The sequence below is a fragment of the Monomorium pharaonis genome, chromosome 8 (genome assembly GCF_013373865.1).
Source record: "Monomorium pharaonis isolate MP-MQ-018 chromosome 8, ASM1337386v2, whole genome shotgun sequence".
NCBI classification, from domain to species: domain Eukaryota; kingdom Metazoa; phylum Arthropoda; class Insecta; order Hymenoptera; family Formicidae; genus Monomorium; species Monomorium pharaonis.
Window position 1 is genome coordinate 1,674,609 of NC_050474.1, and position 24,703 is coordinate 1,699,311.

Sequence of the window (24,703 nt, forward strand, 5' to 3'; positions counted from 1 at the left end):
GATAAAATGAGACAACAGTTTATGATATGATGTAATTTTAAAACACATTTAAAAAAGGAACTATTTTTTATAGAAACAGGAAAGGAAAAAAAGAAATCTTAAGAATATTGTATCATATTACTAATTTTACATTGAATTTAGTATTAAGAGAATTTTAAAAAGCATATGAATGTATATTTTTCTTAGGAGATCATTATAATTATCGCTCAAATTTATCGGTATTAATCCAGTTATAGACGTCATAAGATACTTTTTTTAATTACAATTTAATCAAAGAGAATGAATACATAGCAATTGTTTATTACACACATTGTGCTGAGTGCTTATTAACGTCAGAAGGTACGTATTGTCAACCGATTTTGCTGTTGATATTAGATTAGATACAGAATAAGATAGCCACTGCGATTCAAAATTCTGAATTATAACTTTAGAATTAAACTATGGACATTAGTTGATTTGTAGTATTTAATGGAAATGTACAAGAAAATAGCTTATTATCTCAGTATTATATTTTAAACCCTAGGTCATTCTACGATTATGTGCGCATTCAACCACAGTATTATATTGACTTGAATCTTGTACCGTGTGTATGATGTACTTAATTTACCGTTCTTCTCGAAAGATTTGGCCTAGATAGCATTTGCGATATCGAATCCAGAAAACCACTGACGTGAATGTACGGGATTCGCTGTGTTTGTCAAGATATCTTTGATGACAACGTATAAGATATAAGAGGCAAGTAATACTCGAACAGAGATAGTGTTGCGCCAGACTAGCCTGTGATACGTATACGAAGGAAATCAGAGTGCAATCAGATAGAAATAATTATCACAATGAGGTAGGAAAAAAATTTTTTTAATAAAACTGAAATAGATTTAACTTAAGAAATAACTGTTAAGATACATTATTTTATACAAATTCTATCATATGAAAGTTCTATTATAAATGAAGAGTTTCTTACAAAAATCAGAAAAGTTTAAAAAGTTTTGTAGAAACAAAAATCTTATCTGGAAACTATTTAATACATAAATGTAATAATTTTTTATGAGACATAATATATGTGAAAACAAAATTGATTTTAATTAATATCTTTAGAATTAATTTAAAAAAAAATTATTTCGTTTTTGGGTTGAAAATTTTATTTTTATTACGTATTTATATTTATATTTCCTGTTTTCTAATTGATTTTTGTTAGAATAAAATTGTCTATGATATAACATATTGACAGAAAATAGTTTAGCGCCAGATTTAAAAAATAGATTTATTTGATTTTTGTAGATAGTTCTTCAAATTAAGATTTTTAAAAAAATTTAATACAAATTAAATTTTTACTAAAGTAGATTTTTTAAAAATACATGTGATTAATTTTCGTAATAGGTATATGCTTATTATGCATATTAATTAGAAAAAAATTATTCTATCGTGACATAGTGATAACCTATTTATGTTATTTCTTTGCATTCTGATGTCGAAGCAATCGGTTTATGATAATCTTCCGTGTATTTTCTATTTTCAAAATTAAACTGTTAATAAAATTAAATTTACAACAAAATATTTAATTTTTCCCTCCTCTCTCTCTCTCTCTCTCTCTCTCTCTCTCTCTCTCTCTCTCTCTCTCTCTCTCTCTCTGTGTGTGTGTGTGTCTATGAGAAATAATTTGGAATAGGAAAGATTAGCATTGTTTAATTACGAATATCTTAAAATTTTTGGTAGAAATTCAAAATAAAAAGACTAAATTTGATCTGTTTAGATTATGGATTTTATTGACTGCGCTCTTATTTATTACAATACTTGTGGCGGAAACTTCTGCAAAAAAATCGAGCAAAGACATAAAATCGAGAGATAATAATGAGAAAGAAAACAAGGCTGATGTAGAATACCATACAAAGTAAGTAATTGAAACAATAATTTAGTTCAAGAAATATTTATTCAAATTCTCGCTTAGTGTTTTTATTTTGTTTTTCTTGTATTTTATTTTATATTTATATCTATGTAACAAATTTGAATTGTCAAATAAAATCTACAAGTTTATCCATTTAAATTTAAATAAATAAAAGTTATTTATAAAATATTTGACATGCTTTAATTGATGTTATTCATTTTTAATTTGTAACTTTTAAATATTAATTAAATTACTTTTTAGAGATAAACAGTCAAAGAAAAAAGACAAATATGTGAAAGAGGAGAAAAAAAGAAAAAGTAGTTCATCAGAACGAAATATCAACGACTCTTCCGAAAAATATTCAGAAGCAAAAAATTCTTACAAATCGGAACAGAAATCTAAAAAGCGGAATAAACGAGAGGAAAATGTTGAAGTTATAAATAAAGAAGAAAATAATACAGAAAAAAAATTAAAATATTCGGAAGATAAAACAAAGACAGAAACGCAAAGTAAAAAAAATAAAAATGATAAAGGACAATTGAAAGTATCCGAAAAATTGGAAGATTCTCAAAATTCTGAAGATCGTCAGAAGTCGAAGAAAAACTTAAAGGAAAAGAAAAATAAGAAACAATCAAAAAATATTGAAGAAAATGTTGATGCTCAAAGTGAGAAGGAAACAAAACGCTCCAAATCGGGAAATTCTAAAAACGTTAAAGATATTGCTGATAAAAACAAAAACAAAAAGACTAAATATGACAAGAAAAAGAAAGAGGTAGAATCCAAGAACACAGAGTCTAAAGAAATGGAGGAAGAAGTACTCGAAACCGAGACAACATCTGCAGATTCCAAGCAAGAACGACCTGCAGACAAAACAAAGGATAAACAGAAACCTCAAGAAACATCGAAGAAAAACAAGAAAAATAGAAAGAAACGTGAAGTAGTGCAAGAAGAAGAGGAATCCGAGGAAGAGCAATCAAAAGAAACTAAAAATAAACCAATTAAATCAAAAGTAATCAATTTTGTCTACGAGGAAGAAGACGTAAATGAAATTGAGACAAATGAGATCGAACCTGAAGAAGATTGTTTAGCTGAAACAAGTGAGGAAGAGTGTACGGCATCAGAATAGTAATATTTTGCTAGCATAAACAGTTTTTAGTTACAGTAGCTATTTTTTTGTGAAGGTTTCGATACGTTTTCTATTAGACACATTTATTTTTTATCTATCTATCTATAGTAAATTATACATATAAATTTTAAGATGTCTGTTCGTAAATTTTATGTTTAAAAACGTTTCTCTTCACAGTCTTAACATCTCCTTTACCAATTTTCCATTACATCGATAGGATGCACTGAAAAAATTATTTTGCAATTATTACCTTTCACTTTACATCTGCGCAAATCTTGTGGTTTATAAAAATACTTAGATATCCCATTGTGCAAAAGAATGAATATTTATGCTTACCAGTCGATTGTGCCATGAATACAATAACCCATCCTGATCCAATGTTGTTCACTGTCGAAGTATATTTTACAAGAACTCGATTAGTATCAGCCTCGAGTCTCGCTGGATCATCCTACAAAAAATATTTTTAATTCATATATTTAATTATATTTTGTGTTACATATTTACATATATTATTTAAAAGATATGTTTAATCATATATTTTATAGATATAAAAAATTGTAAAATCTATTTAAAGATCTATTTGATTTATAATTTAAAAAAAAAATTAAAAGTGTAAAGGAAAATTCTTTAGATGATTAATTTGCCCAGTTATAAAATCTACCAATGATTTTCAAAAACGTATCATTATTTTATGAAACAACTTACCCCACCGCAGTAAGTGCTACGTAAGAGCTCTCCGCTGGGAACAATGTCATAAATTTTGACATTATTATTATCGCAGTTCTTTCTCGTGCCGATATCGAAGACGAGGAACTGGAGAATGATCTTGAAGCCTCGTGGTACGCTCACATCCCAAGTACACACAGTATTATTGCGATATGTATTCGGATACAACGGCGAAGTGAATCTGCCACCGAAATTAAATATACGGCCGCCGCAACCTCGACCTACGCAATTTTAAAATGTTTTACAAAACGACGCTGCGTGTACAGTTCGTCATATAATTCGCGCGACATTTGAAGCGACGCCGCAAGATCACAATCGGATTTTCGTACGGTTTCCCGCAACATTTCACGTAGCGCATATCTTCAACGTCATAAATCATCACCCGTGTGTTATAATTTCTCCGCATTTGGTAGCGTGCATTAATCGGATGCAATGAACGGAGGGGGTGGGGATTTGTGCACGCTGCTGTAAACGCGTCCTACCTGCATCCGTAGTCGTGTAAATGATGTCGTAACTTTGATAAGGATTGGCGCTTTCGGTCCAGGAGTGCAAAGTGAGTTTGTTGCCGGTACTGAAAATCGGGCTTGGTATCGCCGTGCTGCACAGCGTCGTTATAAGCGGTCCGCTTGAGTCACCGTCGTGTACCTGTGAGATACATAAATCTATTTAGAAATTTAGACTTACGACGCGCATATCGGAACGCGTTTTACATTACTCGGGCTTTCAAAAGTAAATTAAATAATTTCTGCGTCTTTTCAAACGCATCGTTAACAATTAAGGAAGATAACGTACTTGAAGCGCATTGTGCGTGCACTGCTCTGCGTCATAAATACTAAAGTGATTGAAGTACAAAGAAATGGTACGGTTTGCTGGAACGGTGATCGAAATCCAGCAACTTGTAAATCCGTTGTGTTGAATTCGTCCTTGTTCGTTCGTGTAATTTCGATCGCAATTCGCTGTACTATATTCCAGCTTAAAACCTCTATGGTCATTTGATAACGATTTAAATGTCACTTTGACTCTGTGACTGTAACTAAAAAAAACATTTAATTTTAAATAAACTTCTCTTTTACAGATATTTATTATAATGTTATAATAATATAATATAAGATAAAGATTTAATACCTGTAATATTCATGTGGTAATTCACTACCACAATATCTGTATGAGGCGTAAGGTAGACGGCTACCCTAAAAAATATTTTAGATATATAACGTAAACAGATCACTAATAAAACAAAACGCATTTTTAATATTTAGAGAATTTACCATCTCAACAGTGATTGGGTGGTTTCTTACGCCACTGTAAATGAAATTTGTTCCGAAGCCTTCACTTACGTACGTCTGTTTTTTTTTTAATAATAGTTTAATTAAAGATTGAATTATATTTTAACAACAATATGTAAAATTAGTACTTATTATTATTAGTACTTACATTTTGTTCAGTAATTTCTAAATATTCGTTTTCACATTTGTCAGAATCCAATAAATCAAAGTCTATAAATCGAATTCGCATTTTATCACTATATTTATCGGGAAATTCCAAGGTCCAACGACATAGTGTTCCAGCTAAATGAGTATTTGGATAACCCGGTGAAGTGAGTACATGAATTGTCTCATTCACTAATCGAGTATCTAAGTCACACATTGCTACAAAATCATAAAAAAGTATGACATATAAAGATTTTATTTTTGTAATATTTTAAAATTATTGAAAGTAGTTAATAAAAACTCTAATAAAAAGAGTTTGTATGTGTTAAATATCAATATAAAATTAAAAAAATTTTTTTAATTATATTATTTTGTTTTTACAGTAGCATGATGTTAAAATTGTCATGTTATTGATAAAATTTCTTACAATTAATAGTGTCAAATGTGGCTGTCACACCGGCACCTTCAGCAGTTCCATCAGAATAAAATCTAATCCATAATTTGTTAGAGGTAGATACTTGAGGAGATGGCACTAAATTTCCACAAATTTTATCAATAAGTTCAGCGTAAGGTCCACCACCATCTCGAACCTAAGAACAGAAATATAATAGTATTATGAATTACGTATAATAGTTTTATGATATTATGATATATATGTTTTAATAAATACATCATATAATTTTATCTATACAGGCATGGTACCTACTCTTTCCGCATTTTTTTTTCTTACAATATTATATGCATATTAAAATGTGATACAATCTGATTATCATTTTTAAAAGTACTTGCCAGACATAGGCACAAACTTACCTCAAGATAATCTCCATTACATTTATCAGGTTGAGTATTATTAATTGAATTCTTGATATCAACACTATTAATTGTAAACACTATATTTTTGCCTGGCAATGTCACTACAGTCCAATGGCATTCTTCAAATGGTTTATAAGTTGCCGCCTGTTGAGTTCTGAATGATTTAGATTGAATTGAAGTTAAATTGACTACTCCTCCACAACCACCAGCTGGATTTGTCGTGAATAATACCTAAAATTATTTACTACTGTTATACTATTTATTGTTTTATCATATGTATAATTTTTTAACTTAATTAAAAAAATATTAGTAAATAAATAATAAGTTAACGTCAAGTTACTTGATTCCAATCCTTAATTTTATCGTTATAAAAAATTATAATGTTTTTACCAAATTGTTATCATAAAAAAGTAATGGTGATGGTATTATTTGTAAGTTATTACTTTCCATTCTCATTATTATTGTTAAATGATAGATCTAAATTATAGATTAAGTAACGCAGTGTAATGATATTTAATATAATAGATTTTTTACTTTGGCTGTAAAACCTTCAAAGTGTCTTGAACTATCAGCATTAAAATTTACAACCATAGAATTGGATTCGGATTTAAATGTTGGTAAATGGCCAGTTAAGTTTCCGCAAACAAGGGCAATTCGTTTATCATCTTTGACAAAATTGCCCTCATAAATGGCGACGTTGTCGAAGTAACAACTGCAAATGAATAATAAAAGATTGATAAAATTTCTAATAAAAAAGCGCTTGACATAGATTTGTCTAAACTTACTTAGTGCTGAATTCTAGAATAAACTTCTCAAAGCGCACAAGTATACTTTTCTCTTCAGGCGCTTTAATGACCCAAGTGCAATTCATACGTCCAAAATATTCTTCTCCGTGCATCAAAGGTTTAAGTTCAGTAGGCTGTGTAATTATACCACCGCACCCTGTTAGTTACAATAATTTCATTACATTTCTTCTTTTTTCTCTTGTTTTATTGCTTTTTTAAATAAAAATGTTATATTTTAAAAATAATTTTACAGTATAATTTTTGTAATTGTCTTCAACATGAAAATTTGCAAACAACTTACTATTGAGGAAATATTTAAACTGGAAACCGCTTCTCTGCACATATTTGTCCGTTATGAAGATAATCTCTATTCGTGACATGGATCTCAAAAGTGGTGGTTTATTGTTGCCGCAATAACTTTCCATCTCGTCCGCCATAAACATATTTTCCGATATAACAGTAACATTGTCAAAACGACAATCTCCACGACCTGCTAAAATTAATTCCTTTTGACTTTGTAATTTATTTTGTTTATTTTATCGTAATAAAATTTTATCTATGTCGCTAAAACATTGTTGCAGCTTTATAAAAAATTTAAACAATGTTATGTTTGAATGTAACATATACACAGAGAATATATTATATCCTAAGAGAGCTGAAGATAATAATACCGCGCTCGAGCTGGAAGTCAGTGAATTCAACGACAATGTCATCGTTTGGAGCGACGAGAGTGTAGTTACAAATAATGCTAGGTGGATAGAAGTTTGGATATGACGGCGATTGAATAATGTTGACTTTTTCAGTCGCTTGAAAAACACCGCCGCAATTTTCGCTCCAGATGGCATGGAAACCGTCCGACTGTACTGCCTCATTCGAATGGAAAATCACTTTCATGCGGTTCGACGTTGAATTGAAGGGCGTGGGTGTGTTTCTGCCACAAACTTTTCCAAGACTCTTCCATTCGCCATTATCATAATTTTGTTCTTCTTTGATCCAATCAAATACCTGTAGTATGTTATTTTCTTAATTTACAATGTTCTTCGTATTCATGTTTTTTTATATCATTGCATGAATGTTATTGTAATAACGAATAGAATACTTATAAAATAACTGAGAAAATTATAGTAATATTAATAAATTTTTAATTTTTTAATTATATATATGGTAATAATCAAACCTGTACATAGTCTTTCTCACAGTTAGAACTAGTTTCCAAGTTGAACCGGTCAATAAAAGTTAAGTCTATATGATAGCCACTGTCACCTATTATCTCCCATGTACACTCACCGTTATTGGGATATTGTTTGGGGAATCTGAAATTGTGAATGCATTATTAAGTAATCTTTTCTTAAAGTTTATATTATCAAAACTTTTATCTTAAAAGGGTTGTATTTACCCTGGAGATGCGATTTCGCGGCTGCGACCGTGTAAGGACCCACCACAGCCCTCTGCAGCAATCATCACGTTAAATTCAAAACTGCCTGAACCCTCGGACGCAAAATATTCTATCCATAGTTGATTCGATATACTGTTAATGTTATATCTTTCAAGTTGATTTGTATGAAGGCAGTGCTTCGCCATCTGAGGTGCTGTTGGTCCACCATTCCTGATTATAAACAAAAGTGACAAATGTAGATTAAATCAAAGATTATTTGATAAACAATGTAAAAGAGCTTACTTGATAATTAGATAATTCTTGTCACAGTTACTTTCAAGTTCAAGTTTAGTAAAAGAAAGCTTAATCGTTCCGCCTTCAGGATAATCTATATGCCAAACGCAGTTTATTGGATAAGAAGTAGTATTGGAGGAAATTGGTGATCTAATAGTGTCAGGACCTGGACCTCGCAAAATACCACCACAATTTTGCCATTGATATTGTATATTAAAATCCATCCGTTTTCCATAAGTACCATTCATTATCTAAAAGTTAAAGTATTAGAATTATTCCTTTTTGCACTTAACACTAGATGCGAATAATTTATATTTATATTCATACAAGAAATCCTTGAAATTATTGTATTCATGAATGTGTATAATAATAAAATAATAAAATAAGTAAATATTAAAGACACATTTTACCATCAATTCATTGATTAGTTTTGGACTTCTTAAATACTTCGGTTCTGTCATATTTCCACATAACATTCCAATATCTATGCAATATTTAACATTAACATATTAATATAATATTAATATAATATTAATTTTTATGTATCATCTCTAATAATTATCAAGATATAAGAACAAAAAATTACATTAGTTTTTTTACTTTACCCTGCACTTCAATATATTGAGGATAAATGCAATTTCTTCTAAGAAGACTAGGTAGCGTACGATAGTTAGGTCCACCCAAAAATCCAGTGACTTTTATTGTCAATGTTAAATTATTCGTGGAACCTATCATATTTTCAGGTGGTTCCAATCTCCAATTGCAAACATACGAAGATTGATTAAAAGGCAGAGTTGTAGGACCTGTTATATTGCCTGCAACTTCTCTCAAACTTCCACCACAAGCTAGAATAAACAAATTAGAAAATAGAAATTAGTTAATTTTTTTTTAATGTTTTACATTTGTCGTATTTTATATATAAGTTAAATATAATTTAAAATATATTTTCATATAAACTGAAGTATCATAAAAATATACAATGTAAATTATTGTCGATGAAAACTTTTGAAACTTACGAGCAGGAGCCATAGCCGTGTATCGAAGTTTGAAACCTCGATGTCCAGCAGATGACCAATATCCAATAATCATAGTATTACTAGAACTCTTTATCTCTTCTGTACTAGCGCCTTGTCCTAAGACTTTGATTTTCGATTTAAAGCGGAAATCATTATAGAACTACAGAGAAAAGGAATGTCAATATCTTCTGCTAATTTTTTCGTCAAAATAATATTTTACTTAACTCATTAAGTTACATTACTCACCGAAAGTGCATATCCTACGTGTATAGGTCCGGGTTCGTTAACAACGTCTATGTCCAAAATATCCACCACAACATGCAAACCTATCGGTAACTTAATTCGCCAGTCGCAATATCTACGGTAAAAAATAATTCATCGATATTTAAATGATTTATGTACTGTGTAAATCAGTGCTTAAATTTTAATTTTGACTTTATATTGAATATATCACCTTTTTCATTCAACAAATAAAATACTTAACTAATTATTTAAAAAAATTTGTTTCTAAAAAACAATTTACCTTGCTCTTTTACGTGGATTGGGATAGCCGGGTGATTTTATTATTCCACTTAATGCGGTTAATGCACCTCCGCACGCTGCAAAAAAATAATATAACGTAAAGTATTTCTAGTATAAAATTTATAATTGTACAAGTAACATATGAAATAAAACAATGCAATATAAGATATATTTAATACATAATTTTATTAGATATATTAAATATGTTCTACTAACTTTCTTGACTAGCGGTGAAATTTAGACTAAAGCCTTTATAATTTATGTATTCTCTGTTGTCACTCTGAAAGTACACATACGCTTCGTTTGTCGCTGTCTCGATTATATCCGGTTTATGAAGACCGCAATAAGTACCAATTATCGAAATTGTTGAATCTGTTAAACAATGTTTTTCATTTATTATCCACTACATTACAATGATGGAAAAGCTTTGATCTGTTTATAATCAACCATTATTTCAACCATTACTCACTATTGTCATTTTCTATAAGTTTTTCTCCAATTTTAACGTGATCAGTCGAAGAGCATTCACGAAAACCAGGAAGTTGTATATCACGAAATTGTAATTTCAAAGTGTGATCAGACGGCGCTATTATCAACCACGAGCAATTCTGATTTGTAGGATATGAATGCGGATAATTCGGCGATTCAATGACGCCACTGGTAGTACGCAAAATTCCACCACAAATTTCTATACAAACATTAATACATATATTTTATCATTTTTTACTCTTAATATGAAATTATTACATAGTAATAAACATCTCTATTGGTTAACTTAAAAGAAAATCATTTACAATTGTTGTAAAAAAAATCATAGAAACATTAATAAAATAATTTACTTAATGCTTACCTCCTGAAGTAATTACAGCTTTAAAACCATTCTTAGGTTCTGGCACATCCGTATAGAAATGGATATATATCATATTGCCAACAGTATTCATACTACTGGGTGCTACATCTTTACAAAATTTTCCCATAAGTTTTGAGCTATCAGTTCCACCGTCTCTTATTTCAACATATTCTCTCTCGCAACTAAATAGATATTGTTCAGACTTATTATCTTTAAAAACTAAAATAAATAAAATATTTTGAAAAAATTTGTTTTTATAATAATTATATCTTACTCTTCGGAAGAGGTCAAATCAAATCTATCCAAGAAATGGATAGTAAGCTTTTCACCAGCTGGAGCAGTAGCTTTCCAAATGCATTCAGCATAAGTTGGTGGGATGTTTGGATAATTAGGTGATGTTATCTCCCATTTCTTCTGCTTGTTTGTTAAGATAAATTCGCCGCCACAGCTCATGCTTACTTCTCTAAAATATGAAAGGACATGAGATTAATAAAGAATTTAAATAAACTTTATCTTAGTAAAATAATGTTTCATTAAGTTAGAGAAATACTTATTATATATGTACATTACAATTACGTATATTTATAATATTAATTAATTAAAAAATTGCATTATTCAAAAATTACCTGTAATTGAGCCTAAAACGAAAATTATGACCACTTCCAGCAGCTTTAATATAAAAACGATTTCCTGTGGTTTCTAGTTCTGCTGGCGTCACTTCACCACAATACTTCCCGGCGCCTAATAGAGGCGAACCCGTTTCATCTCCATTTTTTAACTAAAATTACATGTAAAATATTTTCTTGAATATTAAGTTCTCTGTATCTTTCTCAGTTAGTAAATTATATTGCTCTCTAAATTATAATATCATATTGCTCCCTAAAATCCAATAATATCATATTGCTCCCTAAAGTCCAATAATATAATATAATATACTAACTAGCAAGTAATTATCAGCGCAAGTATGATCGGACATTTCTTGCACGGACATATCGGTAATCTGAATTTTGATTGTTCTGCCAGGTTTCACTACTACGGTCCACTCACATGTGAAATGCCATGTGCGCAACGCTCTTACAAAAGAAGAATTGTCGTATTCAATTACACCATTAGGTTCGGTTAATCGACCTCCACAATCTGTACATTAATGAAAACGTTTATAAATATTTTTAATAATTTAATTATGTAAATACATGGAAAGAACAATTTTGTTAAAGTGTAAAAAAGTAACTAAATACAGATCGGAAAATTATTTAGTTGGACCATGAAAGTCAATATGAAGGATGTTCAAGCATGATTAGCAGTAAAGCAAAAAGTTTTAAAATTTGAACAATAAATTTAAGTTCTACATAACTATTCGGTGGTTTAACAATATTATTTTCAAATATAGCAAAATATTTGACACTTTAGCAAAACATTTTTTCCATATGTGCAAAATAACCATTTGCAACCTCTATATACATATGCGTTGAAGCCGGTTTTATTTTCGAACGAGTCCGTGTCAAATTTCACCGTCATCACATTAGTTCCTTTGACTAAAGACATACTAGAGTTCGCCAGGCATAATTTATTTATCAATTGAGCATCAGCCACAGATGTCGATGCGTCTCCAGTATAAATGGAAACCGAATCCGCTACACATTCATTAGTTTCTTCTAAATCCATAGTTATTATTCTCAATACCAAATGTGTTCCAGGTGGCGATGTAAAAACCCAATTGCAATGTAAATGAGCAGCATAACCGGTTGGCCAACCAGGAGAACTAAAGGAATAGCTATTGTTGTGGTTATCTATTAAAGCTATTTCCTTGTTGCACTCTGACACTGTAGATAAATAAATTATATTAAAATTAAGTGCATATATAATTCACATTAATGTAATTTGACATACTTATGTGTTTACTACATTCGATATATGTATGTATATTACACATTTACGTTACAAAGAATCATTATTCAATTTGAAATAAGATATATTGGCATAACGACAAAATTAATTCTTTAATATAGACTGTTTAAAGTATTAACATAGAGTTAATCAAAATTATATTGTTGCAAACTTATGTAAAATACAAAATATTAAATATATTGAAATTTACATTTGATTTCTTTGTTATTTGATTCGGTAGGATTTCTTGGTATTTGAAGCCATGTGAGATCAAACCAATTTCCCTGTCTGGCAAGCCCTGTTGACATTGTGATGTAAACCACATTGCTAGATGAGTCTATAGGATCTGGCAAAGTGTAGCCACATACTTCTAGTAGTTTTGGTGCTTCGTTATCATATCCATCATATATCTAATTAAAAGTGGGTAAAATTGTTAATAATTTAAATAATACATAAATATTTTGTAACTTTGTTGCATAGATCGATATTAGTCAATGTTTAATGTACACAAAAAAAAAGTAATATAGCCAATAACATATGTAATTGCAACCTGCCAACTATATAAAATACTCAATACAATAATATTTACTGTTAATGCAAGTACAATGTTGATACTGTAATAGTATATATTATTATTTTGAGTATATCTGTAGTTGGTAGCTCGCAACTATATATCTTATTGGATATATTACTTTTTTTTCAGTGTACATATATGTACATATATGTATATAATTTATATGTTGTTACATCCTCTATAAGCACTTACTTTAATGTTATAAAGACAATATTGGCGTTCGTTTTCTATCTGTAAATCTGTAAATTTAATACGTATAATTGAATCCATTTCAACAGTGATACGCCACGAGAACACAGCAGATCGCCTGTACGCCATTGGATACAATGGCGAAGTAATGCGTCCTGTAGATCCTTCAAGTTCGTTTCCTCCAATAAAATTATATTCAGCTTTGAAACCTTTGGCAGTGCCTAAACCATCACTCTTAAACTTGATCCACAATTTATTGGAGGATGTAACTTCCGCGGCATCTTTCCCGCAAGAAACGCTAATGAGCTTTCCAATTCCACTATTCTCCCGTATTTCGAGATAATCCAAATCGCAGTTTTCGCTCGACTCGATATCAAACTCAGAAAACACGAGAGTGATCTTATTACCAGGGGAAGTATTCAGAATCCAAACGCATTCTGCGTTTAGGGGATAACTGTTTGGATAACTAGGCGAGGTAATTATTCCTTGTTCAGATGTGTAGTTTCCGCCGCAAGCTGAATAACAAAGATAAAATTAAAGAAAGATAAAATTATGTACATTTGTGTACCTTTTAATTTTTTAAATCAAATATACCTGTATTCAGGACCGAGTACATAGCGACGAAGTGGCCTATAAACTCGTTTTTCACGGTTAATTGTAACGTGAGCGCGCTTCCGGTGCTCGTGATCGGCGGTGGTGCAACATAATTGCACCATTTTCCTAAAAGTGGTCCATCTGTGCTCTCACCTTCGAATACCCGGAGGGAGACCAAAAAACAAGGATATGGCGATGGGGGTAATTCCCCTGAATCATGTACATCAATATCCATATGTGTAAAAGTAATAGTTACATGGTCGGCTACAGATAGAATGTGAGAAGTAGAGCAATTGTTAAAAATGTAGAAAAAATAACAAATGTGTAATCTTCTACAGATAATTATAAATTAAAACTAAGCTGGATTACCTGGATTTTCAGCTATCAATGTCCATGTACAATTAGTGTCATCATGCATATCGGCACGGCCAGTTGCAGGTGTGAGGAAACCATAATCCTTGACAATTATACGAGCACCGCAGGCTCGAGTATATTGAGCTTTGAAACCTTTAGCTGAAATTATGCTATCACTTCGCATAACTACTAGCATTTGATTACTACTTGAAATGTAGGTCGGTGGTAGCTGATTATGGCAATATGTTCCTAATAACGAATCATCTTTTGTTGGACCATCAAAGATCTATGAAAATACGAAACAAAAGTTAACCATTTGTTATTGAAATTAAATAAAAGGATACTCAAAATTGCAGATTTTTACAAGGAATTTATTTTGTAAAGATCATAAAGATTGTAACGTACCTTAACGTAATCATCTGTGCAATTTCTACTGTTCTCAATATCAAAATCCAAGAATGTGAGATTCACGAGATGATTGCTATCGACTTCTAGCAACCATTCGCAATTTTGAAGATGGGGGTAATTTTGTGGATAATTAGCTGAGTGAATAATGCCGGAAATTGTTGTAAATTTGCCACCACATTGAATAGGAACGCTTCTATAGCTGGCATTGAATCCTCGACTGGCGTACAATGAGTCTGAGTGAAATTTGATAAACATTTTGTTTCCAGGACTAGTGTACGTCACTGGCTTCTCCGCGTAACAAAGCTTGATCAATCTAGGAGCATCTGCATCCTCGCCCTCAAAGATTTGAATGTTATCAGAGGAACAGCCTTTGCGTTTCTCAGTGTTAACCTGAAAGACAAAAATTCCATTTTTTTTTAATTACAATAGCGCAAGTTCACATTAACATCTTTCATATTAACATTTGTATAATAGTTGCTCTTTCTTTAGATATACTCACGTCGTAAAATGTAAGTTCAACGCTTTGCGTATAACCGACTTCGATTAGCCATTCACAGTCAACATTCATTGGATAAGCCGATGGATATCCAGGCGATGTAAAACTATCGTACGGTTTAGTCAAATGTCCGCCACATCCATGCACCGTCCATTCGAGCCGAAAACCATTGAAGGCAATAAAGGAATCCGTAACAAACGTTATAAATACTTGATGTTGTAGTGAATTAATTTTCATAGGGAGATCGATAGTTCCACAAAATTGACCCAGTACATTGTTGGGAGTATCATTGTCACCTTCCATGATTCGGAGATAATCATATGTGCACCGCGGTGTCTGATCTATACCTCTTTCAAGATCAAAGTGCGAGAAAGTTAAATTAATTGTGTTACCAATCGGAGCTTCGATAGTCCAACTACAGTTCGTCGAGTCTTCATATTTATTGGGAAAATTCGGTGACTCTATTATACCGTAATAGCCGTGTAATTTATTATAACATCCTGCATCAGAATAATAATAAAAATTTAACAGTAAAGTTACTCTAATATGTGATTAAAATTAAAAAATAATAAATATTAATTATAAATTTTAATAAAAAATATAACTTAAAATAGTTTAGATTTTAATTAAAAAAAAAAAAACAATATGTAATGTTTACTAAAAAAGAAAATTTTATCTTTAAAAATATTTAAAAATCTTAACTGATATATATTTTCTAAAATAATCGTCATTGATAAATTAAAGTTGAGCAGAGTATTTTAAGTTAACAGTACGTCTACCTACGCGTTTCGTATTTCAGATGGAAACCGCGACCGGAATTACTGAAGTCGCTGCGGAACCGAACGGTCATTTGATTGGATTTGGATTGAATAATCGGCGGATACGTGCCGCCGCAATAACGCTTTGCATTTGTGCGACGAGTGATCCCTTCATATATTTCGATAAAATCATATCGACAACTATCGTGCTGCTCAAGATCGAGATCCACTATTACGAGTTGCACTAAACTACCCGCTGCCACAGCGATCTTCCAATAGCAATCCGCATTTGCTGAATAAGGTTCTGGATAGTTTGGAGATATAATATCTCCAGTTACTCCAGTCAGTGTACTACCACAACCTAAAGTCAAATATATGTAAATGAGTTGAAGACACGCTGACAAAACGTGATCAGTGTGTCAAGCTTTCTATATGTTTTTACCTTGCGTCGTACTATCCCATCGTATTTCGAAACCTTGCATTGTCCTCGAGAAATCCGAAACGAATCTAATATACATTTGATTGGCTTGACTCGGTATTTCGGTAGGTATATCTGTGCCACAGAATTTACCGATTAACGGCGCAGAGTCATATCCACCATTTCTGAAATAAGAAAAGTGTGAAAAAAGTAATTTGAAAAAGTAATACGATTAATTTCAAGATCATTACCTAATTTCTAAGTAATCGAATACGCAAGATGTATGGCTTTCCAATTCAAAGTGATCGACCATGAGTATGATTCTATGTCTATTTTGTGCTTCGATAATCCAGACGCAATCCTTTTTGTTTGGATAAAAATTAGGATAATTTGGTGATCTAATAACGCCGTTTGGCTTCGAATAATGACCACCGCAGACTTTCGACATGTCCATGAAAATATATGTGGCAACAAATCCATCCGTTGTAATACTTGAATCAGTGTGGAAAAGTATGGTAAGCATACGATCCTGTGTTGTTAAATCAGGTGGTTTAGTAGTACCGCAGTATCTAAAATATACATTCACATAAATATATAATATGAAAATGCTGCTAAATAAAATAAAATAAAAAATAATTACAATACATATTATAATTAATAACTTTTCATATTTTATAAAATCATTAAAAATAAAAGAAATTATAATATCATCATACGTGGCTATTATGTTTTCGTTAGGCGAGGTGTAATTTTCATAAATATTGACGTAATCATTGGCACAATGACTATGATATTCTAAATTAAATGACATCCAGGTGAGCTGTATTACATATCCTGGTGGCGCTTGAATAGTCCAGATACATTCCTCATTATCAACATACATTCCATTTTGAAGGGGAGGCTGAATTACACCATTTGATTCCTTTAATAATCCGCCACATCCTTAATAATAAGAATAATATAAATGTTTACTTTATTATTATCTACTCTCTATTTTTGGACAAAAATTTAATTGGCTCGCTCGCAAAATAAATCTGTCACTTTTAAATCTATGTCAAACCTACAATTATGTTCATAATAAGCAGGATAAGTTAATATTTTTTAAACTAAATTAAAGTTAATGAACTATAAAATGAATTCAGTTAAGTTACTCAAAAGTTACATAAATAAATTATTAACTTAATTAAGTTATGTTAAAGTTAAAATTACATTAAGATTAATTTAACTCAAGTTGAAGTAAAAGTTAATTTTGAGAAGCTTTATTTATATTAAATTTAAAAGTCATATAATTTAATTCAAATTACCAACATAATTACAGTATCAATCATCAAATATATTTAATATTTTATTTGTAAATTAAGTTACAATATTAATTATATGAAATAACAAAAAAATATAGTTTTTATGCAGGAATGTATTTTTATTTTATAATTTTTTTCTTTTGCTCAGATAAAATTTTTAATTTAGAAAAAAAGTTAATAAGTTTATACGTTTCAAAAATAACTAATTAAAGTTAAAAATTAATTCATTTAAAATTAACTAAATTAAATTAAATTATACTACCCAACCCTGATAATAAGGCGTAGTCTACAATGAAGACATAAGAAATTGACTAATCACAATTGAGTATTTTTATAAAAATCAACTGTGATTGGTTAATTTCTTATGCTTAAAGCTTAAATCTTCATTGTAGACTACGCCTAAGACGTAGCAGAGATCTCACTTACTACGATCGATAGTAGTGTAGTTCGCTTTGAAACCTCGGCCGTTGATGCTACTGTCGGTGGTAAACTTTATGTACATGAAATTATGCGTGGAATAGTAGGGAATGTTGGGCATATTCATTTCATCGCCGCATAATGTTGCCAGTTTCGTCGCATTTTCATTATCACCGTCGAAAATCTCGACATAATCGTAGTAGTAGCAGTTCTCATCTCTTCCTTCGATATCCAAGTCCTCTATAGTTAATACAATCCCTTTACCAACTGGTTGTATTATCTCGTAGATACATGTTCTCGAGTGGTGATATGGATCCGGGTAGAAAGGTGACTTGATAATTCCACTATCCTCATGGAATTCACCGCCGCATAACGTTTCATACGACAACGTGAAACCTTCCGCTTCGAACGACCAGTCGGATTTGAAAAATACAAATAAATAATTTGAACTTGACTTGATCGCTGGCGGCATGTCCGAGCCGCAGTATCTGCCAAGTAGTGGAGACAGCGTATCGGGTCCATCGTAGATCTGAGAGAGAATATGAAAAATAAAATCGCCTTAATAACAAAACCTAACCTAACCTAACCTCTGTATGAAACGTTAGAAAAAATAAAAGAGCTGAAAGATCACCTCAACAAAATCAAATTGACAGTTGACGGAAGTCTCGAGATCAAATTTCAGCCATGATGCTCGGATTCGTTCGCCTACCGGCAATTGTATTTTCCATCCGCATTCCATGTTTGCTTGATACGACGACGAGTGACCTGGTGAATTGATCATTCCAGTGGCACTGGTATAAATTCCAGAACAACCAGGTACACCTAAATATAAACGAATTGTTTAAATCAGACATTCAAGATTATACGTAAAATTACTAAATGTTTTTAAATGAAGTGTAATTTGTTTATACATTTATAAACTCTACAGATCAGCTGCATTAGCTTAAATACCTTCAATCGTGGAGTAATGGATTTGAAAGCCAATATCTTGATTAGAACTATCAGAATGAAAGTGAACAACCGCTTCAAAACTCGGTGTAGTCAAAGGCGGTGGACGAGTGTGATTGCAGAAAAGTCCTAAACGTTCTTCCTCTGCACCGGTAATCTATAATGTCAGATATGAAATTAAAACTAACAGCATGTACTAAAGCAAACGTAATTATGTTGACTTAGAAAATGTAATATAGATACGAAAGAAAAATTTTCTAGAATATTAAATATATTTAAGTATAATAAAGTTATTAATTAAAAATATATATATTATAATTAAGTATATATAAAGTATTTACTTCCAAATAATCTTTTTGGCAATTTTGCTCGAGCATCAACTGACCAAAATGGAATTGGATCCTTTTAGAGGCAGGGACAACGATTCTCCAGAAACAGTCTCTGTTTGGAGGATATCTCCCAGGCGAACCTGGAGACATGATTGTACCATAATTATCTTCTAAAATACCTCCGCAAGTTGGATCAATGCTACTCCAATGAAAAGTGAATCCATCGTGAGATATACTGTTGTCCGAATGGAACCACAAGTACAGAGTATTATGAGACGAAATAATTGTTCCGTTTCCATTAGGTAATGTATGACCACAGAATCTATTGATCATTTGACTACCAGCATTTCTACCATCATGGATCTGAAAGCGTATGCCTATGTTATAGAGATAATATTCTTTTTATTTCTGTCAATCTTTATGCCTTGATTCATTATACTGTAAGATTTAGAATATAGATTTAATTTAATTAAGAATATAGAAATTTAAAGAGCAAGTCTCTAAAAAGTCTTTAAGGAATGCTCTAAACTTCTTAATGCCGAAAAAAGTCTACAAGTTCTAAAAGTATATGATCTTAAGAATTTATATACCTTACAATTTCTACTACAAATACAGTAATTTTAATTAAAAAAAAATAGCAAATAAATTTTTTTTTGTTTCTTTAAATATACAACATTAAATATACAACATTAATTTATACCTGTAGAAAATCAAACTTGCAATCTATGGATTGCTCGAGATTAAAAGCCGTAAAAGTAACGTTCAGAACCTTAGAGGGTTCCGTAAGTAACACCCAGGCGCAACTCAATCCATGTTGGTAACTGCTACCGCCTATGGGGAACTGAAGTGTTCCCATAGGATTCCGTAATACACCGCCGCATGTTTGCCGTGGCATTTCGCACCTGCTTCCAGTAAAGCTAGTTGTACATTGACATGTCGCTTGTCCATTTAAAACAGTGCAAATGCCACTATTTCGACAAGGATTTGGCGAGCACGGATCGGTCGGTGTGTTGCATGTAGATCCTAATAATAAAAAGCATATTGATAAAATATATAAATATATGAGAGAGAGAAACTCTCGTTATCTCCAATTCTTATTAAATAAATTAAGAATTTTGTTGGTATTTTGCTCAAAATTTTGTTTGACGTTATTTTCTATTTAAATTTATGCTTTTTACACACATAAAATTTTAACTTTATAATTTATATTAAAAAAGGTCATCAATACTATGATAAACTTTCTAAAGCAATTTCTTATTCCTCGAAAATTGAACACTGCACTGTATTAATTTTCTCTACGATTATCGTGCATTTATCAAACACGAATTAATTCCTTGTCTTATTACCCATGAGAAGCAGAGCGTTACAATTTACACAAGTTGGTTTACGGATCTATTTCCCTCAACCTCTCTCACTTTCGTCCGTAATACATACCCGAGTATCCCGAATTGCACGTGCAAGTGAAGCTATGTGCACCGTTTGGCACGCATGTGCCATGAACGCAGGGGTTGCTAGAACACGCCGTATTAAGTGATACATCAGCTAATTGGCAGCCGTTTGGTCCCATTCCATTACCAACATAATCCGGTGGGCAACGGCATAACACGTAAGAACTTGTAAGCGACGGATTCTCGGTACAGGTAGCTAATGGATGGCATCCGCCGTTGTTGATGGCACAACCGCCGACAAAAATACAACTCACACCGTCGCCACGGTACCCTGGCGGGCAAGCACCACATGTTCTAGAACCCTGTAATTAAAGCTATTGTTATGAAATAAGTTACTTTTTGCAAGCAATTGTAAAGCTCTGCTTTATCAACTTGTTTTATCTTTATCTATAGGTATTTTAGCAAGCATGTACATAAAGTTTAAAGATACGCGTACCTTTAATAACGCAGAAACAGTAAACATTGTTAAGAACATAACGTTTTTTTTTATTTTTTAATTTTACTTTGTGTTATATATAATATGTTTACCATTGTATTTATACATTGTACATAAGGCGATGTGCTGCAGCCGCCGTTGTTAATAAGGCACTCATCAATGTCTACGCAATAATAGCCATTTCCGCTATAACCGTGCGGACAGGCACCGCAAGCGAATGAGCCACGAGTATTGAGACATGGCACTGGCGGATTTACAGAGCAGGGTGGATGGGGTGCTGCACATTCGTCTACATCCTTAATGCAAGCTGGGCTTGTGCCATCGCTTTCCCACCCCTAAAAATGATGAAGAAAAAGATCAGCACAATAAGAATTTACTACAAAAATAGTAGTTTATATAACAAGTTTATATAAATTTAATTTGGCATAGCTTGACGCGGATTTGAAGTGCTTGATATTAAAAGAAAATAGAACATACTTGATCGCAAATGCACTTATATCCTGGAGAACCACTTTTGGCGACGCATACACCATGTTCGCCACAAAGCGCTTCGGAATTCTGTGTATTGCAAATCGATGTTTTCTGCGTACAATGAAGGCCAAACCATCCTGGCAAGCAGTCGCATCTAATATCCAAACCGATATTATATACACACATATTCTACATAGTTATATGTATGTCCGAGAAATCACATCAATGAAAGCTACTTGCAAAATTCAATAGAATTATTTAAAAGCAGAATTTTTGAATAGAAGTAGGATTTAAAACTATTAAAACTATTAAAAATTATAGAATATACATAATTTAAAATTATTGAAATTATTTTGTGAAAAATATTTTATGAATTTGTAAATTGAATAGAAACGTAATTGTTGATATTGCATACTGATAAGATCCCGGCAAATTACGACAAGTTGCCCCATGTTGACATCCAAGATCTGTACCGAGAAACCTCGCACATTCATTGACGTCCGTCATACAGTTTGGACCCTAAAGTCATTGTAATTATTCTCATGAAATTCTATTCCTAAAGTCATAAAGTAGGCATACCTCCCAATTTGATGGGCAGTGACATTGATAGGCATCATAAAGATCTTCACAAAAACCACCATTCTGACATGGGTTACTCTGACACTCGTTCTCTCGTAACAGTCTTTCTACAGTTCTTAATGAGTCTTCTAATGCTCTAAGCTTAAAAAAATTTATGCAATTTTAATTTTATTGTACAAGTCATTATTTATGTAAATTACAAATAGATATTCGTGAATTACACATACTCGGACATTGATACGACGAATGCTGCTTCTGGCTATACTCGAAAATGGATTCTGAAAAGATATCATTTTAATTCTGACGCAACACGATGCATATAACTTTTCTCATCACTAATTAAAACTGTCTAAATTATAAATTGATGAGAGATGAATAGTGTCTTAACATTGTAAAAATCATTGAAGCTATTTGCCTATTTTATTATCTTTATTATTTTCTTTCTTATTATATATTCCACATAAAATAATTGTTACGTTTTTTATTGACGTATTGGTATAATTTGACACGGGGATATAGAGAAATGTGTCATCACAAGCTGTTGATTCAATATTGCACATTCTTACCAGTATACGTGATCTGTTTCCTGCACGAATCGTACCGTTCATGTCGATATTTCTCTCGAGCAGAGAGACTCTTTTCTGTAAGCCTGTGGTGCCTGTCACTATAGTCATCAGTTGGTTAAGAGAATTTTCCATCTCAGCCAAATATCCCATTCGCCATCTATCAATGACTCGCGTCGCATTTTGCGCCTGAAAAGGATGGAATTCTATGCACTTAACTAATTGTATCTCTACTAGACTGAACATACGGATATTTATTCATTACCGCTGAAGCTATGTGAAGCAGATTGATCTCGTTGACGTTCAAGTAACCACTCCCTATTATCTTCAGCGTAATATTTCTATCCTTTGCGCTGGAAATTACGAGGTGTCCATCTCGAGATTCCAGAACAGGCCTGAATTTTATACAAATTATTTAGACATGAGTTTATCTACTAACAAAATTTAATGTCAATGAATTTTAACATCGGGTATTCTTATCCGATTACATATTTTGAACACCTATACGTTTTATCGCGCGTTCTCTCGACATCCATTCGATTTCTAAAGTCAAAACGTTATGTTGATCGAGCATAAAATATAAATATATGACAGTTTTTTTTTTACTTGGTCTTAATATTATACAAATGCAATTATGATATTAGACGCTGGTAATATATATTATATTTTTATTAATAAACCTACCTCTCATCCATCCATGCTGCGCATAAGCTGAGATATAATAATAGCAACCACGTCGATGCAATAGCCATACCAACAACTTGAAACTTAGTAAACCAAATATTATTCTGTTATACCTTGTTAGATTCTCGCGGAACTTTTACCGAAAAGACAGGTCCTGACAGACTGATCCGTGAGATCGACACTGTGGGCGTCTGCATCTCCGGATGGGCGTATTTGAGAGATTTATCGAATTCCACCCAATATCGGTTTACAGTCACTATAAATTACGTATGCCGAGCAAGAGATACGTAACATAAAAGTATCATGATGTTTAATGAAATTATTACGATAATGTAAAATTATTTTGTGTAACAGTCTATTTTGTAACAGTATTTATTTAAATTTACTTGCAAAGATTTATTTTATTTTATCAAACATATTAATTACTTAACAAAAGATTGCAAAGATTTATTTTATTTTATCAAACATATTAATTGCTTAACAAAATGCCAGAAAACGGTGCGCAATTTATTTAGAGATTATATAAAAAAACGAATCTTCTATTTCAATTTTAATTTTCTTTATTCTTATTTTTGCTTTAGCTTAGAAAATAATTTTAATATATTTGCTTAACAAAAAATAGAAAAGAAATAAATACGTATGAATTTATAAGCTAATCTATATAATATATAATATATATATTCTGAAAAAAATACAGGAAGGTTGTACAATTTTTATTTAGGCTGCTTTAAAATTTTATCATAGTATTGATCTTCAATCTCTTTTAATTATTCAATTACATACATGCCAACATACTTTACGCTAAGAAATATTCTCTTATTTTAGAAGCATTTTTGCCATATTTTTATTTTAAAGCACGTGTGATTGTTTTCACACGGAAAGATAACAAAATTTCATTGGAATCCTCGTAGAGGGAGGGAGGGAAAAAATTGAGCTTTATCGTTTTCTCCCAATCTCGCGATCATATCTCCAAAATCTGGCGCCCTTTTATTGCGTGGGCGTAATCGAGTTCGGTGCGCCGCCAACAGGT

At 31.6% G+C, this 24,703-nt stretch overlaps 2 protein-coding genes across 2 annotated transcripts; one reads left to right on the plus strand and one right to left on the minus strand.

The window, feature by feature from the left end:
• The first annotated feature begins 143 nt into the window (after nt 1-143).
• Nucleotides 144-3,155, plus strand: LOC105834940 (ABC transporter F family member 4). Its single transcript, XM_012677806.3, has 3 exons — nt 144-838; nt 1,751-1,888; nt 2,144-3,155. Exons 1-3 carry the CDS (start codon nt 834-836, stop codon nt 3,006-3,008), a joined length of 1,008 nt encoding a protein of 335 aa, XP_012533260.1. The 5' UTR covers nt 144-833; the 3' UTR covers nt 3,009-3,155.
• On the minus strand, nt 2,980-24,054 carry LOC105834926 (cubilin). Its single transcript, XM_028189983.2, is given in 53 exon segments — nt 2,980-3,328; nt 3,331-3,456; nt 3,714-3,955; nt 4,217-4,379; nt 4,527-4,767; nt 4,860-4,924; nt 5,003-5,077; nt 5,169-5,383; nt 5,592-5,754; nt 5,975-6,208; nt 6,512-6,689; nt 6,763-6,919; nt 7,064-7,252; nt 7,434-7,767; nt 7,940-8,075; nt 8,159-8,368; nt 8,441-8,682; nt 8,842-8,915; nt 9,037-9,276; nt 9,448-9,607; nt 9,694-9,805; nt 9,971-10,046; nt 10,186-10,341; nt 10,439-10,657; nt 10,820-11,001; nt 11,094-11,282; nt 11,446-11,597; nt 11,760-11,956; nt 12,271-12,642; nt 12,918-13,116; nt 13,473-13,984; nt 14,064-14,327; nt 14,433-14,703; nt 14,823-15,215; nt 15,325-15,821; nt 16,105-16,440; nt 16,522-16,682; nt 16,749-17,066; nt 17,214-17,439; nt 18,225-18,744; nt 18,847-19,037; nt 19,167-19,320; nt 19,505-19,855; nt 20,193-20,515; nt 20,927-21,242; nt 21,469-21,711; nt 21,854-22,001; nt 22,263-22,366; nt 22,427-22,567; nt 22,654-22,685; nt 22,962-23,178; nt 23,255-23,384; nt 23,674-24,054. Coding segments are annotated over 53 exon segments (11,343 nt in total). The 5' UTR covers nt 23,742-24,054; the 3' UTR covers nt 2,980-3,199.
• Between the last annotated feature and the right edge of the window lie 649 nt (nt 24,055-24,703).

Excerpts from the sequence above, each read along its gene's own strand:
- LOC105834940 (XM_012677806.3), top strand. Across the intron at positions 1,889-2,143 it reads GATGTAGAATACCATACAAA|AGATAAACAGTCAAAGAAAA; the intron begins GTAAGTAATTGA and ends ATTACTTTTTAG.